At 51.9% G+C, this 14789-nt stretch overlaps 1 protein-coding gene across 8 annotated transcripts in view; it reads right to left on the minus strand.

The window, feature by feature from the left end:
* The window catches only part of RBFOX1 (RNA binding fox-1 homolog 1), a 375459-nt gene that overhangs the window by 343849 nt on the left and 16821 nt on the right, over positions 1-14789 (minus strand). For 4 of the 8 annotated variants that reach the window (XM_075528229.1, XM_075528228.1, XM_075528224.1 and 1 more), the window contains exon 1: positions 3253-3339. The exons of the other annotated variants lie outside the window; for them this stretch is intronic. In XM_075528229.1, the coding sequence (XP_075384344.1) occupies positions 3253-3339 (87 nt within the window). Of the gene's footprint in view, positions 1-3252; positions 3340-14789 lie in introns of those variants that run through there. 8 annotated transcript variants of the gene reach the window in all.

Consider the following 14789-nt stretch of genomic DNA (forward strand, 5'->3'; position numbering starts at 1 on the left):
CTCTGTCATTTGACCGAGTGCCGTCAGAGTCCAAAGCGTGTGGGCAAGTTCTCTTGGAAGCTTCTGAACCCAGGGTTGACCCTTTCAGTGGATGTGAGCTCATTGGTTCCCCGGGACACCAACTCATCAGCCATTCAAGTCCAAAATCAATCAACACATCGAAATTATCGTTGGGGATTTGGGAAGAATACAGCAGGTTCCAGAGGAATAATGCCTTGGTCTTCCCTATCCAGACATAACAACGTCTACGTCTAGCTTTCAACAAGCTTAGTAGAGTGCTACTCTTTCCCTCTGCTGTCTTACATCTTTGTACCCATGGAATCGTCCAAACTGATTCCGCTCCATCCTCCTTCGTCATCGTGGAATACTAGAGGAAGGTGTAGCCCCTTGCCTATGTGTTCACCAGGTTGAGACATCAGAGAGAAAGAAGTCCTTGGGCAGTGCACACAGTTAAGTGTAGAATCTCTAGTCCAAATGCTGGCAGTTCGAACCCACCCAAAAGACAGGCAGGATGACGAAGAGGTCACGACCTTGAAAGCAATGTGGCACAATCCTGTTCTGCACACGTGTGGTCGCCACGAACCAGAATCAAGATGGCAGCAATTAACAGCCATCGCAACCAGACGTCAGCTCGCGGTTCGGGGTTTCCCAGATGGTTGCGAGGCAGCTTTTGGAAGGTGCTGGAGATGAAGCTGGTGAGAACGATCTCCCCTGCACCCCGCCAGCTGACCCTACACCGGTGACATCCTTCAAACTACTAGGACTTGACTCTACTCTTTGCCTTGGCAGGGCTATCATGCTTGTCAATTATGCTTTCTTTACTGAGCAGGCAGAAGAGACGGGACAAGTTTAGCATGGATTTTTCACAAGTGCACTTGAAAGAAGGGGTCGTCTTCCATAAGAAAATGAAGAGATGCATGGCAATGACACAGATGTGGGGGCCCTCCAGTCAGGGGGCAGTGAACCAACTGTGATGGAACCTACACGCGTGATGGTGGGGCACCTGAGTGCCACACTGCTGGTTCTGAGGATGGTGGGCTTCATTCTGGACAACGGAATTAGAAACAAGAAGGCATTGGAGCTGGAGAGATTAGCAAGAAGCGCACAAAGTCAGAAGTAGAAAGTGTGCTGATATATTATGTTGGGGTGCAGCTGCATCGGCTGAGTGAGTGCGTGTGTGGTGTGTGTATGTGTGTGTACATGTGTATGAACATATGTGTATATGGGTGTGCATGCACGCGTGTGTGTCTGTGGTGTCCGTGTGTGTGTGTGTGCATATGTGTGCATTTCTCTCCTCTCCTTCCTCTCTCTCTCTCTCCCCCCCCCACTTGCCAATCTCACGGCAGTTGGTGATTGGAGCCTCCCGGTGTCGATGGGTCACTGGCATGGGCTGTCTCAGCAAACCAGAAATAAAGCCAATCTGTTTGTGTCCACGAGCTTTCTGCACATCCCAATGGTGTGGGGGGAGGGAAAAGATGAAGTATACAAACGTTCTAGAAGCTCCCCGCTACTCTGCTTCCCAGATGACAGGTAACTCGTCACCAGAGGTGTCACTTGAGAGACAAAAGAATAACCACAGGGAGGTTTGCAGGGAAAATCACGCCTCCTTTCCAAGCCCAGCTGCATGCGTGTCTCAAACCCTCTGCAAGGTGGGAGAAGCAGAGTCTCCCAAATTTTTCACAGGGGGGCCCTCGCGTCTTCCCATCTATCACTGGGGTAATGCGTCCGGAGTGGCATTTCGTAATGACAGCAACATCCCAGCAAATCGATAGTTATTTAATTCCCAACAAGCTCCCGAGTCCATTAAACCTGATTACATTCACCCATTTCAGCTGGTGCCGTTATTTCTCCTACACCGGCACTTAATCCATAACAGGAACTTATGAGAACTTTCAAAAGCAATTTCGGCATCAATCAGCATAGAGTGAAGGGCGCGATTTGCTTGTAATTATTTATCGGATGGGGTGGCTGAGGGTCTGACAAATCTCCCACGACTGACCTTCACCCCAAGTTTCCAACAGGAGCAAAAGGCCTCCCTCCCACTTGGCCACGGCGCCCACTCCAAGGTGACAGCCATGCCACACTGGCCTGCTTAGCCAAGCAGGGCAGGGAAGTGCCCATGTCTCCAAGGAAAGGTCGTTCTCAAATCAGAGCACACATGCAGACTTTCCAGAACGCCCTGGTATTTTGTGGGATGAATGCTTATCCACCTAAATGTTCCCCTAGGTAAAGGGAGGTTTTAAAAAAAGAGAAAAAGTCCCAAAAAGGAGAGAACAAACAGCTGTTTAGTCAAAAGGCTCACCTCATATTTTAATTTGTGAGCTAGACTGTTGTAGGATTTGTGTGCATGCGGCAGCTGGGGCGGCCGTGAAAGGCCTGTTGGACACGTTACATGTTCGTTTCCCATGGAGAGGTCAGAACGTTCCACCAAGGGAAGGGAGCCCCAGCGAGGACTCGAACAACCACCACTGGCCCCTGAGCTCCGTACAAGCTCTCACTAACTGCCCGGCATTCGCTGTCCAGAGGGGTCTGCGGCCATTGACATGGTGCTTATGCAGAGCAACCCCGCACGGGCGAGGCAGGGGGCCAGCACTGTGAGAAGAGCAGGCGCTGGGCCCAGAACGCACAGGCTGCGCCCAGGACAGACCCCACCATGCCTGCGGCCAACACGATGCAAATGGCTACAGCAGGCTTGCAGAAATAATCTCAAGAATTCCTACTCTGGCCAGCTGTGGGGCATTCCTTGGCCACCCGGAGGAGAAGAGGGAGGAAGTGAAACAAAACACAAGCCCCCCCCCCAAAAAAAAGACAGCTACCTTTTACACAAACAGAAAGCCCAGGGGAAGGGAGGGATGTCTGCTTCGTGCTCACCCTGCCAAGTGGTGGCATGGGGGCTTCACTTCGCCCCCTGCTCTGTCCGGGGAGACTGGAGACCCTGGGCAAGCAGGGAAGAAGGGGGGCAAAATCCTTGGCCCTGTGGTCAACCTCAGGACGCCAATGCATGAATGTTAAGGAGCAGGCAGATCAATACAAGCAAATATAGCTCAAGTACACCATTTATTCCGCCATGAGACATGTCAATAGCCAGGTTAGGGTGATCCATCTTTTTGATTTCCTACTGTATTCCCAGCGACTAGCACAAAGGCTTTTTCCTGTATTAAAAGTGTTTGCTTTCTCAACCATAAAAATTCCAATTATGACTCCGAGACGCTCCGGAGTTTGAGCTGCTTGTTGGCGGAGGCCTGGAATTACCTGAATGAGTCCAGGGAAGTAGGGGGCGGCTGGCACGACCATGGGCACGCCATACGGATGCAGGAGGACGCCTTGAGATGCCAACATGCTTGCGGAGATGTTCTTCCCGCCAAAGCTCAGCGCATCGATGGAGAGTTTACGGGGGCAGGGGGAGGCGATCGAGAGACCCAACTTCTCCCCAACCACAAAGCCGAGAGGCAGATGGTTTCGCCAGGAGGCAGGAGCGGGTCCAGGCACGGAAAGGCCGCATCAGCAACTCTTAATGTGAAAGGCTTCTTCCCCGACGCCTAGGAGACACGGCAGCTGCAAAGTTGGAGCTACCAAAATGGAAGGCACTATTTTGGGAACAGCTTTGCCTGACATGACTAACCAGATCCTCTCCATTAATTTAGTCCTCGGTGCCGGGGGGTGGGGGGGTGCCCAAGACCTAGAGACAGAGAGACAGCATGAAGCAATGAGAGCTGGGGTCTCCCACATGGATTGGAGCAAAAGGACAGGGCATGAGGTCTACCAGGGGATTCTTTGAAAGCACGCCAGGCTGGAGAATGTTAACTTGGGAGGCTGAGGTTCCGGTCAGCTCCGCTAAAACTAAGAAGAGAGTTAAGTTTGATCCGCTCTCTCTCTCACTTTTCCTGATTTCCATTTTAAAGGGGCAATTTCTAAATATGTGCATTTATAGATATATGTGTGTAAATATATTTGTAGATATGTATATATTTGTAGACATATAGAGAGATGTACATAAGTGCATCCAGATGTACACCTAATATATAGAGAGAAATGTATATGGTGTAGTGGTTATGAGTTGAGCTGCAAGGTCAAGGTCAGCAGCCTCTCCCTGGGAGAAAGACATAGATTTCTACTCCTGTAAAGAGTTACAGCCTCAGAAACCCACAAGGGTGGTTCAACCCTGTCCCGTTGGGTCGCTAAGAGCGAGAATTGCGTCAGTGGCAGAGAGTTTGGTTACTTAGGTTTTTACGTACAGGTATCTACATGGACTGTTATAACAGCCTCACTCAAAACTCACTGCCATCGAGTCGATGCCGACTCAGAGTGATCCTTATGGCACAGGGTGGAACTGCCCCTGTGGGTTTCCGACACTGTAACTATGGACAGGTAAGCAGCTCCAACTTTCTCCTGCAGATCTGCTCGTGGTTTCAAACTGCTGACCAGTAAGTGACCACTACCTGACAGGGCTCCTTACAACAATTATATATATATATATATATATATGCATATATATTCATGCATGTGCATGTATGTGTGTGAACACCTTATAATACATAGATGCATGTGTTTGCGTACATCTCTATAGTAGCTGGTAACATACTGTTATGTATATGTATATATAGTATGTGTAATACAATAATACTAATCCGAACAATAATGCTGTCAGCTAATATTTGCACGGTGTTCGCCATGCACAGAGAGCGAGGTAAATGATTGCGCGTGCTCCGGGATCCCATCCTGGTGCTAACGCTGTGAAGTCGGCAGCTTTTTTCTCCTGGGCCAACAGCAATGGGGGTCATGTTAGCCGAGCAGCTTCTCTCTGATCACACAGCTTCTCACGGGCCAATCCTGTGCACAAAGTGCATTCCCAAGCGTGACCCCCACCCCAGCACACTAAGTCAGCCTTGCAGTTCATCTTCCAACAGACTTTTCATCGGCCCTTTTCACGTTTGCCTCTTGAAAAGCAATATGTCATTGACCTTGGAGCTGTAACCAGGGTACGTGCAATGTGCAGCGACAGTAATGGTCCTATAGCCCCGGTGGTGTAGTGGGTTTCGCAATGGACCGCTAACCTCAAAATCAGCAGTTTGAACCCACCAGCCGCTCCTAAGGAAAAAGATGAGGCTTTCTGCTCCCATAAAGATCCACAGGCTCCGAAACCCAAAGGGGCCTTTCCACGTGGCCATCTGGGCTGGTCCTGAGTCGGAGTGGCCTCGATGGCAGTGAGCGAGAGAGCAAAGTCTGTGCTGACCCAGATGGCCACCTCTACCTTCCACAGAGCTGCTGGTGGGCTTGAACCTCAGACCTCGAGTTAGCAGCCCAGGGCTGGACCCACCACCCCAGTGCGGCTCGTTACATAAGGCACGGACCATCCTTACCTCGCCACGCCTCCATTCTTGATGGGAGGGATGCAGTGTGGTATGAGGGCAACAGCGTGACACCGATGAGGACAATCTGCTGAAAGCATGCAGGAGGCCGCACGTTGCCCCGGCCCACCTCTCCCATGAAGCGGACACACGCTGTAGGTTTCGTCCATGCAGGGAGCTCCTTGGACACCACACAGCCCCATCCAGGACTGGCTTTCTCTGAAATCCAAATGCCAGCGGCTCGGCGTTTCAGATAGCCAGGGCATTTTTACACTAGACTAATTTTAGTTGCTTGATTTAGCTGCATAATTACATTTCGAGATAACGACACTGGACGGCGTTTGGCAGAGAATTCAATTATTTAAGGCCGCGTTTTTGGCCATCTTGACAAGGTTCGTCAGTAATTGATTCTCACGCATCAAAGTGGCCACGTCGTCCAATTCAGAAAGCCCCCTTACTAGCTGCGAGCTGACCCCTGATGCTCAACCCTCTTACTAACTTCAGCATCGGCGGAGCCCCCCCACCCCCACCCCTGCAAGTCACATGTGGGAGCAGGGGGCACAGGCATCATGAGAAGGGTACGTTTACCAGATCCCTGCCTAACTCTGGGTCATCATGGCGGGCAGTGATCTGTCGGCAACTCTGGCAGGGTTGGGGGTCACACGGTTCCCACGTCTGAAGAGTTGTGAAGTGGCAAGGAGGCGGGGCCAGGGACCAGGGGGCTTGATTTGGGCGACTTAGACCCCAAAGGGACACATCTAGGGTATCAGTTTTGTGTTTCGTTTCTTACCTGAAGAGAAAATACAGGTCACGCTCTCCACTTACTTTGCCCCGGAATGCACCAACCAGCTCCCTCCCGGGAGTCAGCTGCAGATGGGGGAGTCACAGAGACGGACACAGTGCATCACGAACTCCCACAGATCCTGCTCTGATTAAGGGACCCGGTGCTTTCAGGTGGACAGCATCGAGAAGGGCATTACATAATGGACGCAGAGGTACGCCTCGGAAGAGGAAGACGCTGTTTTCATTTCTTTTTCTTCCCTCCTTTCTTTCCTCCATCCCCTCCCTCCCTTCCACAGACCATATTTTATGGGTAAATCACACTGGCGTGTTGACAATGCTCAAGACAAACCCACCTCTCTGATCAAACGGATTCTACTGTGCAGAAGTAACCAGTCTCTTCTCTCCTCCCGGTCCTTCCGCTTACCCATCACCCCTCGCCCCCTCCTCCCTTCCTTCCAATTCAACATGGCTGCCCTCAGTCGAATGCCAGCCTCCCCCACAGCCCCGGACAAAACTGGTGACCCTGTCTCCCAGGTTGTCAAGTTATATCCCAGCCTTGATCTCCAAGACCAACTGACCGCACCACATCCTGATTTTTAAAGCATGTGTTATCCTATCCTCTGACATTGAGCTGCCCTGGGGGGTGGGGGCAGGGGGGCTCGTGTGTTGTCGGGCACTGGAAGCTATGCGTATGGCATTTCAACCACCACCAGGTCCACTCAGGGCGGATAGGCTTCAAAGAGGCTTTCAGACTAAGACTGATGAGGCAAAAAGAACTGGCGATTTTCTCCTGGAAATGAACCAACAAGAACCCTCTGAGTCACCATGCGATATTGCCTGGGAAATAGCTGGGAGAGGAGGAGCGTGAACCCAAGGGAGCAGCGCCGTGGGAGAAAGGCCTGGTGATACGCTGTGACAGAGATCACAACCAAAGGAGAAGCCCTGTGGGGCCATGACACTGTTATACATCAGGTCGCTGTGAGTTGGAATTGGGTTAAGGTTTCTGTCTTTGGTTTTCAAACATAATGTTGTTGTTGTTGGTAAGGCTCCTCAAGTCTGTTCTGACTCATAACGACTCCTCTGTACAACCGAACAAAGCACCACCAGGTCCCGCGCCATCCTCACAATCGTTCTTAGGTTTGAGCCCATCGTTGGTTGCAGCCACTGTCCATCCATCTAATTGAAGGTCTTCCTCTTTCACACTGCCCCTCTACTTTACCAAGCAGGATGGCCATCTCCAGGGACTGGTCTCTCCTGATGACATGTGCAAAGCATGTGAGATGAAGTCTCACCATCCTGGCCTCTAAGGAGCACGCTGGCTGTACTTGGTCCGAGACATATCTGTGTGTTCTGTTGACAGTCCATTGGTTTCTCAGTATTCTTCTCCAGCACCATCCTTAAACTGTATCGATTCTTCCTCAGTCAATGTCCAACCTTCACATGCACAAGAAAAGACTGACAATGCCATGGCTTGGGTCAGGTGTACCTAGGTCCTCAAAGTAACATCTTGTTCTTCAACACTTTAAAGAGGTCTTGTGCAGCAGATTTACCCAATGCAATGTGTTGTTTGATATCCTGACTGCTGCTTCCATGAGCATTGACTGTGGATCCAAGCAAGATGAAATCATTGACAGCCTCCATCTTTTCTCCATTTAAATGAAATAGGGATTCGAAAAGGAAAAGGATAAAGATGGGGCTTTCTACTCCCTTCAAGAGTTACAGTCTTATAAACACACAGGGACAGTTCTACTCTGTCCTACAGGTTTGCAATGAGTGGGCACTGACTCGATGGCAGGGAGTGGCTACCACGACAACAAGCCGGAACACATCTTGTCTGAGAGTGCACCTCCTCCCTGCATGCTCCAAGAAGACCCAGGAGGGACCGAGGATGCGTGTGAGGCATCTGCCCACAACATATATGCTCATGAAGCCCACTTATTGGAGGTCCAAAGTCAATTAGTGACTCAACAGGGTGATGACGAGGGTGCCTTTGCAATTCAGGAGTGTTGCAGAACCCAGAACACAGGGCCACCCGCCCGGTAGTATAAGGAGCCTTGGCTGCGAGGACTGATGTGCTCAGCTGCTCATAGACAGAGCCCTAATGCTCTAAACCAGACTTGCTGCCACAGAGTCAATGCTGACTCACAGCCATCCCCTGTGGGCTTTCAGGACTCGATTCATGGGAGTAGAAAGCCTAGTCTTTCTCCCACAGAGCGGCCGGTGGTTTCAAACTGCCAAGCATGCGCATCGCAGCCCAACAGGTAACTACTACATCACAGATAGAGCAGCGGTTCCGGATTCACCCAGCTGCTCTGTGGGAGAAAGCCCTGGCAATAGCTCCCTGTCGTAATGCCCCGACCTCCAACAGTGGGTCCGGGGAGGCGCAGAGCCAGCTCTAGTTGTTGCTGTGTGGCAGCAGCTGAAACTCTGGCGGTAGCGGTGGCACTGGGCTTAGCCCAGTTCATGACACATTTCTGGTGCTGATTTTCTTCTGAAAGCCACAGGGACGGGCTGAACGAACCAGCCCTGCCCATGCATGCTCTCTGCTGAAGTCACTGGTGCTTCAGGAACTGACCCCTGACCTGTCTGGGAAGAAGGGGCAACATACTTTGAGGATCTGGTGACCAAATACTCCCTGGGGGCTTGGGGGCTGGTTGTGGGGGGGCATGCTGAATAAACAGCGGGTTCCTGGGATTTCCCTTCCTGAACATCTATGCCTTCTAAGCTGGGGGTCTTGGCAGGACCCAGGCAAAACACCAGTGCAAGCAGCACAAGTCCGGAGGGCTGGCCGGGCTGGCGGGCTTCCGTTGCACAGACTGAACCATCCGCCCTGCTGGCCAGTCCCGACCCTGTGGAGACCCAGACCCAGACTAGTGCCTCCCAAAGTGGACTCTGCACAATGGAAGTCTTGTGAGACATTTCCTTGTAGGAAAAAATCTCCAAATACACTGATCTCTGTGCATTCCTGCTAGTCTCTGTGTATCTCTGCTGAGCTCTGCATCTGTGCCTGCTGGTATACTTTAAATAATCAGCCAATAGAAACCTGATGGATCCAGGCAGATCAATAAGCAGCCAATCACAGGGATGGATCTAGCAGTCTCTCGATCCTTTGTGCAATGGCTCATCGTGAGTGGAGGCAGCCAACCACCACCGTCACCACCACAGTGGTATGTTAAGGAACCTGATCACTCTTAAGGGGAAAACTGATCCTATTTGATTCAGACATTCCCAAACTTACGTGACACTTGACATCCACGTGTCCATCTGCCTGTCCATCCAACCAACCATCCATCCATCCGTCTGCCATCCATCCACCTAGCTACATCAGAGTATCATGTGGTTGACAATTTATTGTGTCAGGTCCTGTGTAAGGCTCTCTACACCTTCTTCTCCATCTCCACGCCTTGCCTTTCTTCTTATTCTTTTTAAAAATCATTCTATTGTGGGCTCTTATAACAATCCGTACACCCATGTATCAATTCTTATAATGTACCAGGCACAGCGTTCCCCTCATCTAAGAGTGCCCACAATGTTTCCTCTGTACATCCCTCTCTGGCAGTTTCTTTGCAGAGGAGGGAAGGGAGGTGCTGGGCAATGAGGTGTGGTAGTTGGGAGATAGATGACTATCTTTAGACCCCTGTAATGTAATGAAAAGCAAGGCTATTACCTTGAAGACTAAGGTGCGCCTGGCCCAAGCCACGGCGTTTCCAATCATCTTACATGCACGTGAAAGTTGGACACTGACTAAGGAAGACCAAAGAAGAATCAACATATTTGAATGGCGGTGCGGTGCTGGTGAAGAATATTGAAAAGTGTCATAGACTGCCAAAGAACCGACAGATCTGCTTTGCAAGAAGTACAGCCAGAATGTGCCTTAGAAACAAGGGCGGCAGGACATCGTCTCACATTTGCACATGGCATCAGGAGAGACCAGTCCAGCGGTTCTCAACCTTCCCAATGCCACGACCCTGTAATACAGTTCCTCATGTTGTGGTGACCCCAACCATAACATTACTTTCATTGCTACTTCATCACTGTAAATTTGCTACTATTATGAATTGGGTGACCCCTGTGAAAGGGTCATTCGACCCCCAAAGGGGTCAAGACCCACAGGTTGAGAACAGCTGGACCAGTCCTTGGCGAAGGACATCATGCTTGGTAAAGTAGGGGCAGCGAAAGAGAGAAAGGCCTTTGCTGAGATGGATGGATGCAGTGGTTGCAATAAGAGGCTCAAACATGGGAAGAACTGTGAGGCTGTTCTGTTCCATTGTGCACAGGGTCACTATGGGTCGGAACCAAACTGACACCATGACACCTCACAACACGAGAGCAGCGGTTCTCTATTACTTCTGTTATTATTGGTTTGTGAAGGACTCAGAATGGTATCCTGGTTCTAGAAGCACCAAGAGGGACCGCTGGACCCCCAGCACACTGTATCATGTGATGGAGCCAGCACACTACGACACTGGGGACATGCATCTGCCAGTCTGAGGCTGCTCTGGGCAGCCCAGCCGTGGGGATGTTCCTGAGCAAGCCAGCGGGTCCACCCACAGTGAGAAGCACCCAGCCATTCCCTACCCTCGAACCAGGTGAGACAAGCACTAGTGCCAGTGGACGCGGATTCAGGGCGAGCCTGCTCACGTCACAGTGGTCGGTGGCTGCTTCTTTCCAGGGACGGTCCTTAGAGGCACTGCAGCCGGGACCTCCCCCCATTCAATGACCAACCGAGTGCACGCTCACGGAATGAAGCCGAAAGAGGCACAATCCTTCAGGAGCAGGATCGGAGCGCCAGTGGCAGAGTGGGTCCTGCATGGATGGCCATGAGCTCAGTTCGTTACGGGAAGAGTCACAATCTCGGACACTCACAGGCACAGGTCTACCCTGTCCCACAGGGCCCCTGTGAGTCATCCTTGACTCAATAGCAGTGAGTCTCTCTGCTGAAGACCCCATCTCCAGCACCGGGGGCACAGAGAGAAGCACTATCATGTGAACCTTCGACTTCACTCTCACTGCACCTTAAACTTGGGGGGGGGGGCGCCCACCAGACAACAAAAGGGTCCAAAGAGTCTCAGACATGTTCCCCGAGACTAAGCAGTCAGGTCTCGCAGGAAAGAGCCAGGTGTGAGGGCCCCTGGTCAAGCTGTGTCCACTGCACAGCCGAGTGTCTCTCTCTCAGGGATCAGCAATGGGACTGACCCTGGGGGATGGTGTCCCCACCCGGCCAGGCAGCTGGTGGCCACAGAGCTCTGACAGGTGGACTTTGCAGCTTCCCAGATTAGCAGCGTCCTTCGGGGACACTCTGAGGGCGTCACAGAAGAGTCACCCCAAGTGACCTCCATTTCCTCTCGGACTCAAGCACTACCATCTGTTTTTACGTTTCCTTGAGGCCTCACCATGATTTACTGGTTGTCAGACCCCTCCTGACCCCTCTGTGTAGTGACTCGTGTAGGTGCCGTGTGGACCTTGGGTGGAAAGTGCTATTTTAGATGCTTAACACATGCATCCACGAGGGCACTTCAACATGGTGGTGGGAAACCTTCATTCTCTCCTCATCCTATCCCTCCCCCCACAGACTTACGGGCACCTCCCTGGACCAGGGACAGGAGCCCAGGGACTTCGTGGGTTACACAATAGGCTGCAAAGTCAGCGGTTCACACCCTTCAGCCACTCCTCTTGGAAAGAGGAGGATTTCAGTGAAGAGCCCCAGCCTTGGGTACCCACAGGGGCAGTTCTCCCTCCGACCCGGAGCGTCTCTCTGAGTCAGAATGGACTCGGTGGCAGTGAGTTGGGTTTAGTTTGGTGCAGGCGGCTCATTACCATAAGCAGGCATCTTTAATGGCACTTGCTAGGTGCACGCACGGTCCAGCACACTTTAAAAGGGATCAGCTCACTGCAGCTTTGAATCCCTCCTCGCCCCCATGGCTTGGGTGGCCCTGCGAGCCCCATTTTACAGGTGACGGGATGATAATCTAAGAGTTTTTATATCGCTCGTGGCTGGACAGTGGACTTCCCAGGGAATGACCAGACTGGGGCCGGGAAGTCAGGGTGGTCTTACGAAGTGAGGCGCAAGGCCACTCCAGGAAAGGGAGCCGGGTTTGGTAAGGTAGAAGGCCAAGGGAAATGAGCAAGAGCCTTGCTGAGCTGGGCGGACCCCAGGGCCTCAGCTGTGGGCTCACACTCGCCTTGGGGCCTGGCCAGGCCACCGTCACTCAGAACCATGGCAGGGGAAATGGAGATGCGAGGTGAGCAGGTGGGCCAGCAAGCAGGGCTCCCCAGCCCTTCACAGGCTTCCCTTTACCAAGGCGACTGAAATATTTGCTAAATAAGGAGTCCTGGGGCCATTCAAGAGACTGCTGCCAATACCCCTATGTCCCCATGACAGATCTCCCTCTGCCCTGAAACCACTCCAGAGAGAGCCTTGGAAGAGGGAACGGAGTGGGCAGCTGGAGGAGAATTCCAGGAGACCCCTTGCTGGGAAATCTCAGTGCTGCAGAGCCCTGGCCAATAGGAGGAGTGCAGAGTATCGCCCACTCTGCCCAGACCCCGAGAGCAACAGCAGGGACAGCTTCCTGAAGCCAATCCATCGGCCATTTGCACAGCACCTCACCTTGCCAAGAAAACAAAACCTGGGCTCACTGAACGGCTTCCTGCTTCTGCAGTTGATGCTGGGTGCACCTGGCTGGCCTCGAGGTGCTGGTGCTCCGCTCACACACCTCACTGCACTCCAACCCAATGCGCCAGCATCTCTTAAAATATTTGCTGAGTGTCGGCCAGCATCTCCCCCACCGATATTGATGGGCACTCTGTGTGGGCATCGCCAGGTTCCCTGGGGCTGTTTTCATATAGGGTAACCATGAAGGTCGTATTTAATGTCTTCCTTAGTCAATGTCCACCTTTCCCGTGCACGTGGCATGACTGCAAATACCATGAATAAGGATGAAGAAAAGCCAAGGCATGATGGGGCTGGTGAAGAACAGTGTAATTATTGCCAAAACAACTGCCCCGAAAGAACCAATCCAGCTTCCCTGGAAGACACGCTCCTTAGGAACAAGGATGGCTAGGCTTGGTCTCACCGACTTTGGACATGTTGTCAGGAGAGAGCAGTCCCCAGAGAAGGCCATCGTGTGTGGTCAAGTAGAGGGGCAGCAACCAGAGGAAGGCCCTCCACGAGCTGGGTGGACACAGTGGCTGCAACAACGGGCTCAGACGGAAGAACAATGATGGGAGGGGGCAGGGCTGGGCAGTGGTTGCTATGATTCAGAACTGACTGAAGGCACCAGTCAACCTCACCACCACACAAGCCTCCTTCCATTGGAGAGTCCTCGTGGGCCTCCAAGAGGTACTCTCCTTTGAGGGCCAAATGGAACAAAAGACAAAAGGGACGGCTATAACACCAGGATGGAAAAGGGGGGAAAACAAGAAAGGGAAACACTTGGCACGGGGCTGGCCTGTGTTCCCCGCCGTACGCCCACCAGTGATGCCCACTTTGCATACAGTTTGTCCCCAGACAGTCCTCTACTCCCACTGCGACCTAACACTTGCAGGCACTATTAATCATACTGGTTAGGGGTGTGCTCCTCTGCCCACCCTGAGAAGCAGTCCTCCTGGTTAGTTTTAGAATTAGTGGGGATATGTTTCATGCCGCATGTGGCCAGCACCCCGGCTCCCTGCACACCTGCTATGCTCACAACACACAGGAGCCTGGGGGGTTTCAGGGAAGGTCGAGAACAGAGGGACTTTGCCCTGCCCACTACTGCGAGAAGCTAAAGCAGAAGGTAAACAAAATCTGCTTCCATGTGGATGGATGGATGGATGGATGGATGGATGGATGGATGGATGGATGGATGGATGTGTTTAAGGCTAGGAATAAGGCCCAAATGAAAAAACTAACCTCACTCTCATTGAGTCAATTCTGACTCATAGCGACTCTGTAGGACAGGGTAGAACTGCTACTGTGTGTGTGTGCCAAGATGGTAATTTTTATGGGAATAGAAAGCCTCATCTTTCTCCTGCATAGCAGATGGTGGTTTTGAACTGTCGAACTTGTTAGCAGCCCAACGCATCAGCCATGACACCACTAGGGCTCCTTCTTGCTGAGCCAGGTGCTCGTTCACTCATTCAGCAAATACTACACTTGTTAGAGAGTTTGCTCATGAGAACAAACATGCTTTGAACGTTCGGGCACCTGTGAGGGGCTGTGAAAAGTCCCTGGAAGTAAGGAACCGAAAGGCAATGGAATCAATCGTCCATGGAGTGTCTGAAGGCCCCGGTATGAATTCACTTCATCCTCATAATAGCTACCAGGGAACATGATTGCTCCCAAGGATAATGATCTCATGGGTGGTGATTTGGTGAAGGTGGAAACTGCTAACCGGAAGACTGGCATTCCAAACCCACCCAGTGGTTCCACAGGAAAGGTCATGACCTCATTTCCAAGTCATGGCCGCCCAGAAACACCACGGGGCCCTTCTACTCTGACACACATTGTCACCGGGGGCCGAAATGGACTGCTCTGACACCCAGCAGCCACATGTGACAGATAAGTACATGGAAAGAAGTAGGTAAGTGTCACAAAAATGACCGGGCTTGGTTTGCCCAACCTTTAGTCCCACCTACATCTTCTGGCAACTGCCTAGATCTTGCACCTGCCACCTCACA

This window comes from Tenrec ecaudatus, chromosome 12, assembly GCF_050624435.1.
Source record: "Tenrec ecaudatus isolate mTenEca1 chromosome 12, mTenEca1.hap1, whole genome shotgun sequence".
NCBI classification, from domain to species: domain Eukaryota; kingdom Metazoa; phylum Chordata; class Mammalia; order Afrosoricida; family Tenrecidae; genus Tenrec; species Tenrec ecaudatus.